At 42.0% G+C, this 16,761-nt stretch overlaps 1 protein-coding gene across 1 annotated transcript in view; it reads right to left on the bottom strand.

The window, feature by feature from the left end:
- The window catches only part of cita (citron rho-interacting serine/threonine kinase a), a 65,331-nt gene that overhangs the window by 40,403 nt on the left and 8,167 nt on the right, over positions 1–16,761 (bottom strand). The window contains 14 exon segments of the mRNA XM_083771610.1: positions 351–548; positions 881–1,055; positions 3,171–3,280; positions 5,058–5,174; positions 5,263–5,358; positions 5,735–5,860; positions 6,252–6,392; positions 8,164–8,217; positions 8,619–8,672; positions 9,111–9,281; positions 10,028–10,147; positions 11,763–11,906; positions 12,160–12,265; positions 15,899–16,091. Of these exon segments, the coding sequence (XP_083627736.1) occupies positions 351–548; positions 881–1,055; positions 3,171–3,280; positions 5,058–5,174; positions 5,263–5,358; positions 5,735–5,860; positions 6,252–6,392; positions 8,164–8,217; positions 8,619–8,672; positions 9,111–9,281; positions 10,028–10,147; positions 11,763–11,906; positions 12,160–12,265; positions 15,899–16,091 (1,805 nt within the window).

Raw genomic sequence — 16,761 nt, 5'->3', positions numbered from 1 at the left:
CACAGATTGGCCGTCAAAAACACTCATTTTGATTAGAATCGTAATCCGTGATTTTTATTCAGAGATAAAAGGGGGGGAAGATTTCGGCTACCGTTGGAGTCAATGAGGGGGGAATGATAATGCTGGCGCACCATCGACTTCCGGGTTTTTCATTGCACAACACAGACGCTCAAAGACGGTAGTATAACGCTCTCTGATATTGAATGAATATAAAGCATTAAAAGACGAAGACCTCCGTCTAGGGAAGCCGACGGTTGTATTTGAAAAGACGGAGATCTCCGTTTTGGGCAGTCAAGTGGCTTGGAAGATGCGATCATGAGATGGTTTGCGATAGTTCTCTCTCGTCTCACCCTGAGAGCAGTGATCTCCTCTTCAGCTTCGGCGGTGGTCTCCTCCAGCTCAGTCTTGGCCTGCTGCAGTTGGCTCTCCAGGGCGTGGCGTGCGGCCTGCAGCCCGCTGATCTGAGACTCGCGCTCCTGCAGAGACAGGTTCAGCTCAGACACCTGCTGCTTGATCTCCAGCTTCTGCTCCTCGTGTTCCAGGCCCATCTGCAAGTCAAACAAGACCACAGAGAAGCCTTTTATACAGCAGCGACAGCCCAAGTAAGACATTGTGTGTATGCTATTTTCTGTGCATTTTGCAACTTGAACTCTATCCATTGATACATTTGTAAAGTTATTTCGTGGGCCTTTAGTGAGAAAGAGACTTGAAACTTGGAAAGCGAGTAAGGAGTAAGCAGCAAGAAAAAGTCAGAGAAACAAATTAGGAAGAATTACGTACACATCAATTAAATCATATATAGACAATGAGGAAGGAATGAACCCAAACAAAACGGATTATGCCATATAAAATAAACCCACTTGACTCCCAATCTCCTCACCTCCCGTATCCTCGTCTCCAGCTCCATTAGCCGACTCCTCTTGCTTTGTTCTTGCTGACTAATCTTTTCCAGATGTTCTTCCAGTTTGGCATTCTGGGCCTCCAGTTTGCCCGCCTGAGACTCCAGGTAGAACTTCTGCTGCCGGAGCTCCGAGATCATCTCCTCCTGGGCTTTCCTGACAGGAAAATGTAAACAAAACGAAAAAAGATGACATATTTTGATAAAAAAAACAATAATACTGACCTCTGAAAAGACTCAGCTTCCATAAGAGCCCAACAATGCATTATTAAGGGACCAAGCCCAAAGAGACTTCTTGGTCCCTTATTGTATTCGTCTGATTTTAGGTAGCCAAGCCGTCAATAGAACTTCGATACGCGTCTCCTCATGCCGAACAACTTTCGTGTTCTGACTTTTGACCTTTAGTTCTCCCACCATTTGAATTATATGAGAAGCCGTTCAAATCGATCTCCTCCTGGGAGCTTTGATCAAAATGCATGAAACTTGTTACACGTGAACTTGAATATTGCAGTTTTATGAAAATTCTTCTGCCCCTAATGCATACTGTACATGCAGAGCCACATGTTTATGAAATTTTACAGTATGGTAGAGGGTCATGCCAAATAGCACTGAAACTAGTTGACCAAAGGGGGGGCGCTATAGCAATCGTTTGAAAATTAAACCTTTGAACAGGCATAACTCATGCCTCATCTAACATGGTTGGTATCAACAGTACAATTACTACTAATATTTTAATGGCTTGATGCACAAAATGTCTAGTTGCTAGGCCTATTGCTTTTCTCCTTGGTCCTGTCTTATCGCTGCTTGCAGCTATATTTAATTATTGGAACTGGTCTATGGCTACCAGTTGAAGAGAGCAAAGGCAGAATTTGAAATGGAAATGTCTTGGTTGACTTCAGCTAACTGCATGTTCTGCCTTTTGATTAAAGTTGCATTTTTGTTTCCTGGAGGTTTGTTCACAAGGGAGAAACTGCTCAGTAGTGCTTCTAAGCCTATCATAATACATCATTTCATACATTTTAATATTTTCCAAAAATAGCGGAAATCTACAAAGCGTTGCATCGTACGTGGCACTATTTATATTTTGTTTGAATGTATAATGTTATTTTCCCATCTGCTCTGTGAAATGTAGTTTAAAGGAGAATTCCATGCTAGAATGCTTTCTTACCTTTCTTTTTAGTTGTTATGTCCCCACCAAAGAGGTCCAGGTGTTTTTTTGTGCAAAAGCTCCTTATTGGCTATTTCCCCTACCTTAAGCGCTCAATCAATTGCATTGAATTGAATGGGAATTGAATGGGGCTATGGGGTGTTGTGCTAATTCGCTTATTTCCATCGAAATAAGTAGTAAACTGTGCCGCTTGGGATATTATTTACATTATAAAGAGGATATATACAATTCTTTTTAAATTTTGAGCGATGGAAATAAGCGAATTAGCACAACACCCCATAGCCCCATTCAATTCCCATTCAATTCAATGCAATTCATTTAGGGCTTATGGTAGGGGAAATAGCCAAAAAGGAGCTTTTGTACAAAATAACACCTGGACCTCTTTGGTGGGGACGTAACAACTACAAAGAAAGTTAAGAAAGCCTTCTAGCATGGAATTCTCCTTTAAGGAGCCTAAATCCAAACCGAATTCTTTATTTATTCTTTAGTACAATGAATTGCGAGCGAAGATCTCATTTACTATGAAATCCGGCGTCTCGTGTCCGTCACACCACCATATATGGTTGGCAATCCATCATGCCTTGTGACATCATGGAGACCCTTAACGCCTCCATATATGGTTATGCCTCATGACATCACGCCTCGTGACACGTCACACCACCATATATGGCTATCTCCATCTATATGGCTATATGAAGATCACAACACTGACCTCATCTAACCCTGGATAACCATACATGGATCATCATGATTACATGGATCATGACTGGATCATCACCTAGATCTGCATATATGGAGCCGGCCAACAACTCTTGTTGATCTGACCTCATCAAACCCTGTACACACTCAAGACACGCTCCATATATGGCCAGTACAGAATTCATTCCATATGTTGATCTGACCCCCCATGCCAAAGCACAGCGCTCGCCCAGCAGTGACGTCGCCCCTTCAGGGTGAGATCGCTTCTCGCCCTCAGGGCGTCTTGACAAGCAATCATCAAGTAAAATGTCATCACGGCCAGAAGTTAAATTGGGACTAATGAACATGCTGGAGGCTTGCGTGAGAGGATGGCATAGTAGGCAGAAGACCCATCGGCTCACTCACATGTTCTTCTGGGTGTAGATACTGCTGTTGGCGGCCAGCTTGTTAGCCTCCGACAGCTCCCCAATGCGCTGTTCCAGGTTCTTCATCTTGGAATCCATGGCATTGATGGTCTGAAGGGGGAGGGAGGCACAACATGGTGGAAACCACCTCCATGTAAAATGACTGACGACAAAGACGCAAGGATCTGTGTCTAAATGAATAGATTGGACTCAGAATGGCTAGTTTTGGCCACAGCCGTAGGTCAATTAAGGTGTTGGGAGTTGAATCTCCTACTGTTAATGTCACATCATTGTGTCTGGATTAAACAAGCCTCAAGTCTACAGAGAGCGCGGGAGAGAGAGAAAGACACACAGACACACGCACGCACGCACACGCGCGATACGTAGATAGACTGTTAGTTAGACCTGATCCAGAGGAAAATGTAGTTGTCAGAGCAGCACAGCATAAGATAAGCAAGATATAGGAAATGGTCAAGAGCATGTATTATAGTAATGGTAACACAAACTAAAATAGGCTATAAAAGACAACTTAAGTTAACATCTCTAAACTGGCACCCAGGTTAGTGAGGTGTGCCTAATGTATAACGAGTGGATTATATAGCCATGAGGCGATGTCCGGTAAATAGAGGCATCATGAGCATTCTATCACCCAGGCGTGTGCCACATTATAGGCTTTGGCCTGACAGTGCGTTGCGTGTTCGAGTCCCGTTCATTACGACCTTTGCTGCATGTCTCTCCCCTTCTCTCTCTCTCCCTCTTTCCTGTCAGTCTTCACTTGATACTATCAATAAAAGGCAGAAAAGCCAAAAACAAAACTTAACAAAACAAAAAAAGATTGCATGGAGGAGGGGAAGGGTACATAAATTTTTACGCTTTGGATGTGAAGCACTGGATGTGAAGCACTAATCCATTATTAAGACATTCCCAGAAGAACAGGCACCACAACACAGTATGTCTTAATTTTTTTAGTTATTATTATTATTATTATCATAATTATTATTATAATTATCATCTAATAGGGCCGTCAATTCTCTCAATTTTTTTATTTGATCTTGATTTCAAATTTTTATCCAAATTTGAATCTTAATAATTATTTTGGTAACAAATACATTTATTTAATATAGCAAAGTGCAGCATCGAGTTGTTATGTAATGAGGATCAGCTCGCGAACAAGGCTAAGCCATGACGTTTGTTCATCCAAATAGGAAATACAAAAAAAGCTTGTTAATTCTCCCTGATATTTTTTGGCAGAACAATAGATGTGGAAGCCAATATATCCGTTTCCGTTATTTGACATGACAAAAAAATAGCGTGATCAAACATAGGCATAACTCGAACAGGCAGTCTCCTCAGTTTCAAGCAGAAAAGATAACAAAAATCATAGTTTGTAGTACACTTTCTTTGCAATCACACATTTTCACATAGCACAGCAATGGTGTTCTACTGGAGGCATGTTAGTAACAGTGTAATTCACATCATCTCTCTTTTCATTTTGTAAAACGGATATTAGTTCAAATCGGGTTCAAATCTCTGGTCAGACAGACAGACGCAATGGTAGGCCTCAGGCCTGGTATGGTAGGCCTCAAGCCTCAGGCCTGGTATGGTAGGCCTCAGGTCTACCATTCTGAAATTTAATTTAATAATATTTGGACTGCTGGGTAAAGAGAGCCTACTGTCAGATGTGGCACATCTATGCACGAAATGTCTATGTTCACAGGCTTCTGTGTGCGGCCTATGAGGGCATCTGAGCATGTGCGGCACTACAAGTCTTACACCATATGCATTTTGGAAACCCAGCCAATAACTTTGAGTTCTAAATCTTAATGTTCAATACGACAACCCTAATGTATAATCTTAATCCTGAATACTAAGCAAAACCACTGCTTACAGCTTTCTGTTCGCTGATGAGCTTGCATTTCTCTCTGGCCTCCTCCTCCTGCTGGGTGCGTTTGGCTTCCAGACTGTCCTTGTCAGCCAGGTCCACCTTCATCTGGGCCTCCAGAACCTTCACACAGAACCAGGACTGTTTAGTCAACACTGAGTTCAAATTGACGCATTTATTTGTTTAATGTACAGACATTACTCAGCCCTACCTTGATCTTGTCTTCATAAAGCCTTTCTTTATTAGCCAGGCTGTTTTCCATTCTCAGGGCTGTCGACTGCGTCTCCCTCAGGTTCTCTTCAAGTTCCTAGATGGGACGTTATTATTATACGAGGGTTATGGAAAACATGCTCTGAAGACATGTGACTGTTCATGCTGCCATGCAGTGCAGTTAGGAGCATGTGTATGTTTAAGTATATGCATGTGACGAGTTCAGTAAGACATGCGTTCTGGGGGGACTGCATAGCTCCTTGTGAAGACTCAGCCTACATGCAACTCCCTAAAGATTAGCCCTGCATAGGGTGTGTAACGTGTGTTCCAGGATAAAAAAAGGACGGAGAACAGAGGGTAGTACCCAAGGATGGATTCACCAGCCAGCCGCTAGAATGAGTGGGTGAGTGGGGGTGAGAGAAGAAGGGCACAAAGGCTAGCATTAGACAGCCTCATCTGTGGCTCCCTCTCACCAGGATCTTGTCAGCCATCTGCTGGATCTGTGAGGATTTCGTCTGGATGTCATCTTTCAGCTTGTTCTCTCTTCGCTCCACCATCTCCAGTCTTTTCACCTGGTTCTCTAGGGTCTTCCTGCCATCCTACAGTACACACACACACACACACACACACACACAGATAAACATTAACGCTTTTAGCAAATCGATACCCAGGAACATTCTCTGGACTGTCGGTTCCAGAAATTAAACATTATAATAAGACGGTCGGGCTTGTATGTCATGAAAATATAACTAGTATGTTAATGTAACAGTGTGACATTAACCCATTTAGGCCAGCTGCCATGACAGCATTACTTTATCTCTGAATTCACATAGTTCCATGTAGTTTTGTAGTCTTTTTCATTCGTTTTCCGGATTCAATTCTGTGAAGTTTCTCAGAAAGTCCTCAGGTTTTAGGGCGTCTTTCATCAAACTGGCTCATGTCTAACTCTAAATGGGTTAAGGCACTGTGGAATTGTGTAGAAGCTTGTACCTCGGTCTCTCTCAAGCGGCGTTTGAGCGTGTCACTAGGGTCGGTCTTGCCCTTTAGACGCTCAAGATCTCGCTCCAGCCTTTCTTTGGCCTGACGGATGTTCTGCAGGAGCTCGGTGGCTTCTGTGCTGGCTTTCACTGCCTAGATGAAGGTCAGGAGGTCAAAGACTGTTAGAGTAGATCTCAGTACAAGCTTGTAAATTTGACCGAGTGTTGGGGGGGAAAAAAGGTGGGTAAAGCTAAACCGTCTCAGTAGACAGACAGCATGGAAGTATTTATGTGACTAAATGACAATTATGTTACTGAATTATGAAAATGACACAATTCAAAAGTAAGTTCATGTCATACTGTGTAACTTTTTAAAATAAATTAAAGTGACAATGTTTCACTGGTATATTTTTCACAGTCCGTAACCATAAAATGCGACTTGACTATTAAACTGTAATTCTCATCATACGCCATTGATCTGACATACTCTATCCATCCATGTAACATAATGTTACGTATCAATCCTTTTCTGAAATTCAGACATATTTCAGATATACATGATATTTGGTCAAATGGATGAGTGGTTTGCACTACTTTACTTATCTCTCACTGCTTCCGTCTGTCTTTCTCTTCTTAATAACTGCTTTTCCATCACTTGACTTTCTGTTCCGCTACTAAATCTTGTTGTTTTTCCCCTCATGACTTTTTCTTTCAATCTTGAACAAGCTGCCCTTAATGCACCTTCTCCTTTATCCATGTCTTTGGCTCTGGCATCTCCAGTCTTTGCATTCCTTCCTTCTCTCTCCTCATCTCTTCAACTGCTGTCTTGAATTTTAATACAGGCCACAGAGTTAAAATCTGAGACAAAGTTATACAGTATACTGGTACTGTAGTTAAAGTTAAATTATCTCAGAGGATGGCCATGGAGTCCAAGTCAACCAATAATATGGTCAGGCTATTTTAGAGTAAGCAGAAAACGCCAACAAGCCGGTTGAAATTATACTTCTAGAGATAAAATAGGAAAATGGATTGGGTTGCTGCACATAACTGCAGTAAGTAATAATTAGCATGTGAAGCTTTGGGGACAGAGCCTTAAGTGTGGCAGCCCCCACCCTATGGAACTCTATCCCAAGGGAGATTTGCCACACTTGAAATCTGGATTCTATTATGCATTGGCTACTTAAAAAAAAGACATCCATCACTCAGGCCTGCCCTAAAGCAACTACCGGTAGTTGTTTGTTTGTATGTTGGTTGTTCATTGTCTTTCTATCTATAAATGTACAAGCTGCTGCCATTATTATTATTATTATTCTCTGCACCAAATTTTCATTTAGTAGTAGTACAGCATGTTTAAAATATTGCATAATCTTTTCTAAAGAATGGACGCTATCTGTCTCGTCTGTCTGTGCCTGTGAAGGCAGCAGTCCAGGCAATGGAAACACTTTGTTGTCGTTTATTCTAGCCAATAATGAGTGGGCTGTACTTTGAGGACTGCTCATAATGACAGACCTTTATATACAGTAAAAATACGAAACCACTCCTATACGGAGCTTTGTGTGTCTCTGGCTGTGTCAAAACAGTGTTACTGTTGTGCAGCCTAATACACACACACATATATATTAACTATGATGATTTTGGGTGTGACAGTAGAGTACAGTACAGTAGAGGTACCCCCTGGTGACCCCCACACGGTAACTCTGTCATTTCTCAACCGTTTCGGACACGGGGCGGCTCGCCGGAACCGGCACCGCCCCTTGGCCACGTTCCACACGGAGTTGCACCACTCACTTCACACGGGTGTGTGGTTTTTGTAGTTTTGTAGCTTTTGCAGCTTAATTAAGAACTAGTAAATGTGTATTTAATCAAAACCACCAAGGGAAATCTTTTTATCAGAAATGGAGATCATAAAGTCAGAAGGCATTTACCTTGGAGAGTTTGTCCTGGAGCTCTTCGATCTTCAACTGTTGTTCAGAATTGGTCTAAATAAAACAACAAGCTGAGTGAATGACAGACGAGTCTACCACAGTGTACTAGAGACACTTACTGTACACGAAGCTCTGCATTGATTCATTGATTGAATACTTTATTAGCAGTTTGCAAAGACAAGCACAGGAAAGTACAGTTCAATACAAGCTCTGCTAACAGGAATAGACACCCAAGAAAGCACTATGGCTTGTTTCCATCGGGGTCCTTTGTACTCAATTCATTAAAACATTTAATGACAGACAAATGTATTACAAAGTATTTCAGGGACCAGTTCTGAATTGCAGCCACGTGCTCTTAGAGCGGTTTTGAAGGAGAGTAAGGATTCCCACTTCTTTGTGACTGTTGGTAGGGCATCCACATTTCGGAATGAATAAATCAGCTTATTCTCACTCACCTTCTCCAGCTTGGTGAGTAGCTCCTCTACTTCAGCTTTGCCTTGCTCTCTGGCCTGAAAAATAAACAGTGCAACAAGGATACATCAAGGACATACAATCTCAAAAGCTACCTTTTCATGTACCGCTATTAGGTACTGGTATCTAAATGGCTGGAGAGAAATTGTCTCAACTTAAATATCTCATGGAAAGGTGTACACTTGAGGTTGCGTTGTCCAATAGAGAAGTAGAAATATGAATGAGCAATGCCATGCTTTTGCTAAGCATTTCTCTCGTCAATTCCCATATGGCTGATCTTTAAAAAGAATAAAGAATAAACACTCTTGTGAAGTGAGCGGTCTGATCTGATGATGTCAACAACATGATATGATCCGTGCTCAAACGGACATACAGACATACACACAAAGTTGTGCATTGAAGCGGCTGATCCGCTCAAAAAATTTATCTTCAACAAAATGACGACGGCCGCTTTCCCCATAATGTTTCCAGCATACCTTCTGGATTCTCTGTTGATATTCTACAGCCTTCCGTTTCAGCTCCTCGCTGGTCTGCCTGGAATCTCGGAGCTCGGACTCATACAGGTCACTGCGGCGGCGGGCAGCCGACAGGTCTTCCTCCAGCTGCCTGATGGTCTCTTCCAGCTCTTCCAGCTGAGCATGGTACTCCTGAGCAGTAGTGGGAAAAGTACATGTTTTACAAGTAAATGTATCAATATTGCAATATTGTAAACTCCTTCTCTAAGTGAATGCGTATGGTGGCACTGGGAACTTCATAAATGCCAACAGCTAGCCGGCAGAGAAAGAATTAAGTACAGTGCGTAAGTAATAGGCACACGTTTGGCGAGGGCGCAGGTATGTGTAACACCATACATCCACTCGGTTGAGATTCAGCCATTGGCTAGTCACTGAAGTAGTCATATTTAGACACTTGGTCAGGTACTTTGTGTGTGCGATGCTGAAACAGAGGACCGCCTTTCACTTAGTACCAAGATGACAAGGTGACGAGTTTGGGAGTTTTGGGAGTGAGAATGTGTTGGCCACAGAGAAAATGTGAAACGGGGAAACACAATTTCCGCACACAACCATATTGGGTGGTCTACAACTTCTACAAAATCTCTTCTAGGTTAGTATAGTATCGTAGTATAAGTAAGTAAAGCTTTTAAATTGTCAAGAATCTCTGCCAAAGACAATCAGAGGAAACAAGCAAAGCGTTCTTCTATACCCAGCCATGTCTTTGGCTTCAGAAGGAGTGCCCTGTGGGGAAGCCATCTGCATGCGTGCCATCTGGAGGGATGACCTTGGCATATTAAGGACTGCTGTGCAGAGGGTATCCTCAGAGGGAAGCCCTGCTTGTGTACCGATTTGGTATCTCAGCTTTGACCTGTGGTGGTGTAACAAGAGGTGTACAGTACCTGTTCCTTGATCTCCTGGAGCTTGCTGCCCTGTTCGCGGATGTCGTGCAGAAGCTGCAAGGCCTTGTCGTCCTCCTGGGAGACTTCCACGCGGGTCGCCTCCAAGCTACGCTTTAAGCTCTGCACAACAACAAACATACATACAAAAAGTTCAAAAGCTAAACCATAAAGCCGCTGCTGAGAGAGCTACTACCAGCGTAGTGCTTTCTCCAAGTTTCACACAGGCAACGATGAAGTACCCGGCACTGAGATCCTGAAGTATTGTAAGCTGCACTCTACTGATCATAGGATGCAAATGTGTGAATTGTTTGCCGCGTGACAAAACGCCAGGGAAGTTGAGGTGGCAGTTGTTTTGGTTATGTTGTTAGGCAACCCAAATCAACATTGTTTATGAATTGATTTCATAGGGCCTAAATGGAAACAAGACTTCAAGGATTTATTTTTGGGTGCCATCCCTTTTGGAATAAGTGTTTGACTGTACTCTGTTGCTGTTTTTACATTTATGTCTAAGAAAATATTCAATCAATCAATCAACAGGGTATGTTGCTTGGTTCCATGAGAGACATTTCCATTTCAAAGAAGCTGCCAAAAGTAATTTATCCTGCAGTATTCCACACCTCTTTTCTGCTTTCTATTAGACCAGAAGGAATTTAACCACAGAAAACGTTCAGGGCATCAGTGCCGTGATACTCAGAACATATGCCATTTAGTGCCATCTGCATTCTGCACCAATTTCATTGCTGTGCCAAACCTTTGAACCCATCGTGTGCACTGCCGATAAACATGAACAATACTGCCTTCAAACTAGAGGACAGTTCAGAGTCTAATAACGGCTATATGTACAATCCTTAGCTATTGATACTGTGTGTGCCGTTTGTAAATGAAGCCGCACAAACCATACTGTAATTCCCCAGTTTGACCATTTGCTGCATGTCACTCCCCTACACTGACTCACAATCAGGACCTAACAAATAAAGGCTCAGAAAAGCTCAAAAGAATGAGCAAAAGAACAATGTTCACATACCTCAGAAGGCATTTGTTTTGTAATGTTGTAAATGTTTCGGTGTTGTCTATGATTAGTCTACTTTTGAGAGACATACGTACATACTGTATGGACAAATCCTGTTCTCTTGAGTCTTAGTAGGCTATCACCTCAATAGTTAGTTGCTAGTCCAGCCAACACCACCTCAATAAAGCTACATGTGTGCAATAGTCCCATGTTTGAGTTAAAGTCGTACTGTGTAACATTTTCAATTACTTTTGATATTAAGTCTTTCACTTTTATGAAACCATTCCACATAAATGTGTTTTACTTTTAAGTTAACTTCTGTGCTATTAAACAGTATTTTACACACATTCCAAAATTATGTAGGCACAGTTGGTAGTGTAATTATTATGTATTTTAAAATGAACAAAATGAACAAATGTTTCTGACAACTGAAATTGTTGAATGATGTAATTACAATGGAGCTAGAAGAGGTGTTGACATTATGACTTTAAGTCATTCAGAAGTTAGACAGGGACGGGGGGGTGCCCCCACCCCCCGTCCCTGTCTAACTTCTAAATGACTTGCATGAATTGCATGAATTAACATTTCTCTTTCATGTACAAACATGTGCTTATATAGACATTATCTGACATATATAATGTCAGATATAGACATTATACATAGACAGATGCAAGCACACGCCCACAGACAAACACACACAGCAGTAGTGTAAGACAAGTGACTCACGCTGCATTCAGTGATGTAGGTGGCAAGGTCTTGCTCCAGGGCGCTCCTCTGGGTCTCAGAGGCCTTGAGCTCCACATCCTTCTGGTGGAGCACTGACTCCAGGTCAGTCATCTTACGCTGGAACCTGGAGATCTCCTGTTCCATCTGATCACAGATGAGAGAGAGAGAGAGAGAGAGAGCAGCTGACCGTTCAGGATGAGGGTTACCTTACCAGTTTGAGTTTCTCCATGCTCCTGTTGCATGCGTGTTTGGGCTGAGCTTTTGGAGTTAGCTCAGTCGACTAGAGTTTATTTAATTATTTATGAATACTGTATGAGTGTATGTATGAATATAGTCAGAACTGCAAGTGCATTCCCATACACATTCCTGAAAACGGAACCGGAGGCAAAGCCCTCACCTTGTGACATTTGTCTTGAGTTTCTTGTAGTTCTTTGCTTTTAAGGTGTAGCTTCTTTTCCATTGAGTTGGTCTTCGCAGGAGAGTTGAGGCCTGCAGACACTGACCTGGGAGCAACAACATAAGATATTAATATGTATATAATTGTACTAGTGAAGGATTACCATTTGGAGCACAACGGTCAGATATGTGATTACAAGTACAATGTGATTACAAGTATCAATTATCGGTTATTTTCTATAATCGATTAAATAGATACCGTACATTCAATTAACTGTTACACCCCTAGTCTACTTTATGAATCAATATGTCCTGGTACTGTCATAATGGATGCATTGCTGATAAAGACAAGACACACAAGAAAAAGGTTACAGATGCTAAGGGAATGTACTTCAAACACATTTATTTACTTTAATAAGAAGCATTAGCGGAGGGTGAGGATATCGATTCGTACAAAAAGAATATTAAACCTAATCGCCGCAGTTTCAAAAGCTGCTTATCTGCAGACAAAATAGGACTGTTTTGTGAACGGCATCTTAAACTCGGATTTGTCACTCCAATTTACCCAACAAATCAAATACTGTCAGATGATTGACTGACGATTGTATGTTCATGATTATAGTGCATAAACATGAACATACATGTATTGTACAAATCTGTCAAAAGGATACTTTGAGTGCAAATGTGTGTGTAAAGTGAGTGGATGCCACATGTTTGATATTATACTGCTGTTTAACTGTAGACGGATGACAGGTTCTTGGTTAACCTATGATCCTAGATTACTATTTCTATGCATTTGATATGTTACCTTGTGTTTACCTCGCGTACTATACATTTCTCTGGATTAAGAGTGTCTGCTAAATGCCTAAATTGTAAATACATTCATACAATTTCAACATACTAGTCTGCCTCCAGAGGCCTGTAGAGGTTGTAATGCGCTGTGACATTGTTTACATCCTTCAGGCATATTTAATCTGTAGTACAACATGAAGTCAATTTTTGTGTCCTTGTGTTGCCGAGCAAAAAGGTGCTTCTGAATCGAGGTTGTGAGAGAAGTATATCTTCTTTGTATGAATGAGTCTACAAATACACTGTTGAGTCAGTCTGACTGTCATAATGTTAAACATAGTGTCCCTGAACCAAGCGTTGCTGCTGCAGACTGCAGTTGATATTTAATGATTTGTCCACCAAGCTCATTGGAAATTGTACATGTTGCCAAATTCGCATCACATCGCACACAGAGCATTAATTTTGGCAAACAGCACAGAGAAACTCACACAGAAACTTAGAAACTATATACTAATATTCCAAACACACTGCTATCCCTATAACTGCCCTTTTACTTAAAAGCAGACTTGCAAAGTCTGCAGAGCTCTGGAAAATAAATAAATAAAAACAATGAAAATGACTGTTCAATTCTGGTGGCAATTTGAAATGTTACTGCAGTACGCCTACTTACAGCTGAGCATGCACTGCAGTCGCAGGTTAAGTCTTCAGGTAAAGACTGAAACTCTTACTTGAGTCCAATCCATTTAACAATACACAAAGACTGCGCAATAAAATCATTGGGATTAAATAAAATACTGTGCCATTATAGAACTGGTGGTTGACACATGATCAAACTGTCAAAAAAAGGCTTGGTGACAACCCAAGAATTGAAAAGCTCAATGAATATCACAACCCAAACAGAGACTCCTAAGATCAGAGCCAACAATGCCACAATATAAAATAAAAAAATTTCACCACAACATAGGAGATTTTGTCAAATATATTTTACTAGACGTAGACTGGTTAGTCAGTTGTTCTATTCACCTAATACAACTTTACTTAATTACTAACCGACAAGTCAACATTTTTACTAGGCAGGCTAATAATTATAAAGTATAAATATAAAAAAATATATATTTTGATGTTGACAGATATAATTGACGATGGGATTTAAAGACCTGGCTTTGCTGCGCTACAGAGCTGCACAAGACTTCATAGGGACTAGCATACGCATATACAGTACACACTAGGGCTGCACGATATGGACAAAATGTCATATCTCAGTATTTATGACAAATATTGCAATATCGATACGATATTACCAATAAAATGTCATATTCTATATTTTAAGTGTAAGTGAAAACTATAGCATGGATGGGATGATGCTGGCTTTAGAAGTGGACAATATATCGCGATACCGTTTATTTTTGCGATACTGATATTGCGCATGTTCGTACCTTGATAACGATACGATAACAATATATTGTGCAGCCTTAGTACACACACACACATATGGAAGAACGAACACAGCGCACTCAGCACAACACTCGCATGGAAACACAATATAGAGTCTACGCACACCTTCAGTAAAGCATTTCTGATAAGAAAATTACCATTAAGAAAACAGCCCCCTAGTAGATCTGTTGATGGATTGGTTTCATTTTACAAATAAAGTCAGAGACCGAAAGACAGAGAAATGAATACAGTGTGAAGAAAGAATGCCATGAAACACCAAAACAATTAGGATTTCATGTCTGGCTCGGCCAGAGTGGCTTTGGCTTTTCAAGGAAGAAAACGCACACACGCGCTCACACGCGCACACACGCGCGCGCGCGCGCTGCGCGCGCGCGCACACACACACACACACACACACAGCACATGTACACAAGCCATTAGCTTGGAGCTTCATTTCATTAAGTGCACAAAAGGAAAATGACTGGCTTCGTTTAAAAACAATGCTTCTGGGGAGAACAGTGAGATTGGAAGAAGGAGAACATTGGAAATAAATCGAGGAGTGGAGAGGGGTGAAGATGGGGGGTGGGGGAAGACCAGAAAAATAAAAACATCACGGTTTACAAATACATTCTCTCCTTCCAATCCTCTGATCATCCTTTTCACCGTCTAATGGGATCATGGTTTTTTTCCCTCCTCCATTCCTGCCGTCTGGGCTATGGTGCGCATAGTCTGTGGCTTAATTAACCTGCGGGAGCAGTGCCAAGGGCTACAGAGATCAGATGACACTCCATCCTCACGCATTATCATTGAGACGCCAAAGTCTGCTTGGTAAAAATTATGGCTCCGAAGCCAGCGCAATAAAACTCACAACAAGCCCATTATACTGCACACAGTATAGCGGGCGAGCACAATAACAGCATTAACAGCAGGGAGGGTGTGCGCATGAATGTATGTGCTGGGGTTCCACCTCACAGAAAGCCTCTGTGACACACTCAGTCGAATACCAATCAGCACCGATGGCAAAGAAGATAACACTGCCTTGCATCCTTCAACTCATTCAACTGATCTATGGGATCCTTCTCGCGCGGATCTCGCCGAGAGATGCCACGTTTGATCCCGTATAGTACATCAAGAAAATAAAAAACACAATGAAGGCTTTCGATGTTTAATTCAATGGAGAGCCACATAACAAGGGGGGGGGACATCCCCCTCCCCTCCCTCCTGGTCTGACACAGCATACGGCCAAGCCCACTGGAGTTCCAACAGACACAGACACCACCACCAATGTCACTCTGACGCAACACCAAATGGCCCGGGTAGGTACCCTGGAACAAAACTGCCTGGATATTGTTGCCGTGGCAATGAGGAGTCTAGGAGCAAGGATGTTGCCACCTGTAACGGAAGGTCTCTAACCAATTGACCAAAAAAAGGGGGGGGGGGGCTGACTAGCAGAAAGGGATTGTGGAGGGTATCTTTAAATGAAGTAAATCTGCTTATATTAAGCAGATAGTACTCACTCAGCCTTAATAGTCAATGCTGTCAAGACCCTGCTGTAGAACCAGCCTAGAAAGGGCAGATCCTGGCCCTGGAAGCCCGCTGGTAGAGCTCCTCGTTGGGCTGCTGGGGTTGGCCGGGGGGCTGCCTGCTCCGGCTCCTCAAAATTAGAGGTGTCATCTTCGGAACCGAGCGCAGGAACAAAAGGGGGGAGGACTGCAGGAGAGGACAGTTGAAGGAGGGAAAGAAAAGGGAGTCCAGATGGGTATGAAGCGATAGAAAAACAAGGGGGGAAAGGGAAGAGAAAGGGAGGCGAGAGTAACGGAGCAGAGCGATGTGAGCCTAGAGTGCGGTAAGTCGCGCGCTCATGCACATGCTGCCTCTGTCCGTCCCTCCCTCTCTCTCTCTCACACACACACATGTGCTCGCTCTCTCTCCCTCACTGCAGCAGCACAAGCTAATCAGCAGGAGCCAAACCTGAATCATAAAGCTCCATCTATACAAACATGTCAACAAACCATGGCATGTCTATAATAGAAACACTCACACAGTACACACATATTCATTTATTATTTATTCTTTTGCATGAATGTGTGAATTGTTGTAGTTTATTTTTTAATTTATGACACATAGGAAATCAATAAATCAATTGACCCATCGTCCACCCCACCCATACATGTACAGACGAACCGACGCAAAAAGGACCAAACATATCAATATAGTCTATGATTCTTGGTAAACACATGGAACCTAATGAAAACAGGTGAATTTATTAATACTATTAATACTAAGACAAGCCTACTTAAATAGCTTTAAACAAACATCTACTGTTGGTACAGAAGAACCACCAAGCAAAGCATTTTAAAATATTTTTTTATTTAATCTA

Source organism: Protomyctophum parallelum (assembly GCF_964188405.1).
Source record: "Protomyctophum parallelum genome assembly, chromosome: 8".
NCBI lineage: Eukaryota > Metazoa > Chordata > Actinopteri > Myctophiformes > Myctophidae > Protomyctophum > Protomyctophum parallelum.
The sequence above is the reverse complement of the archived record's forward strand: the minus strand, read 5'-3'. Positions and strand labels throughout refer to the sequence as shown.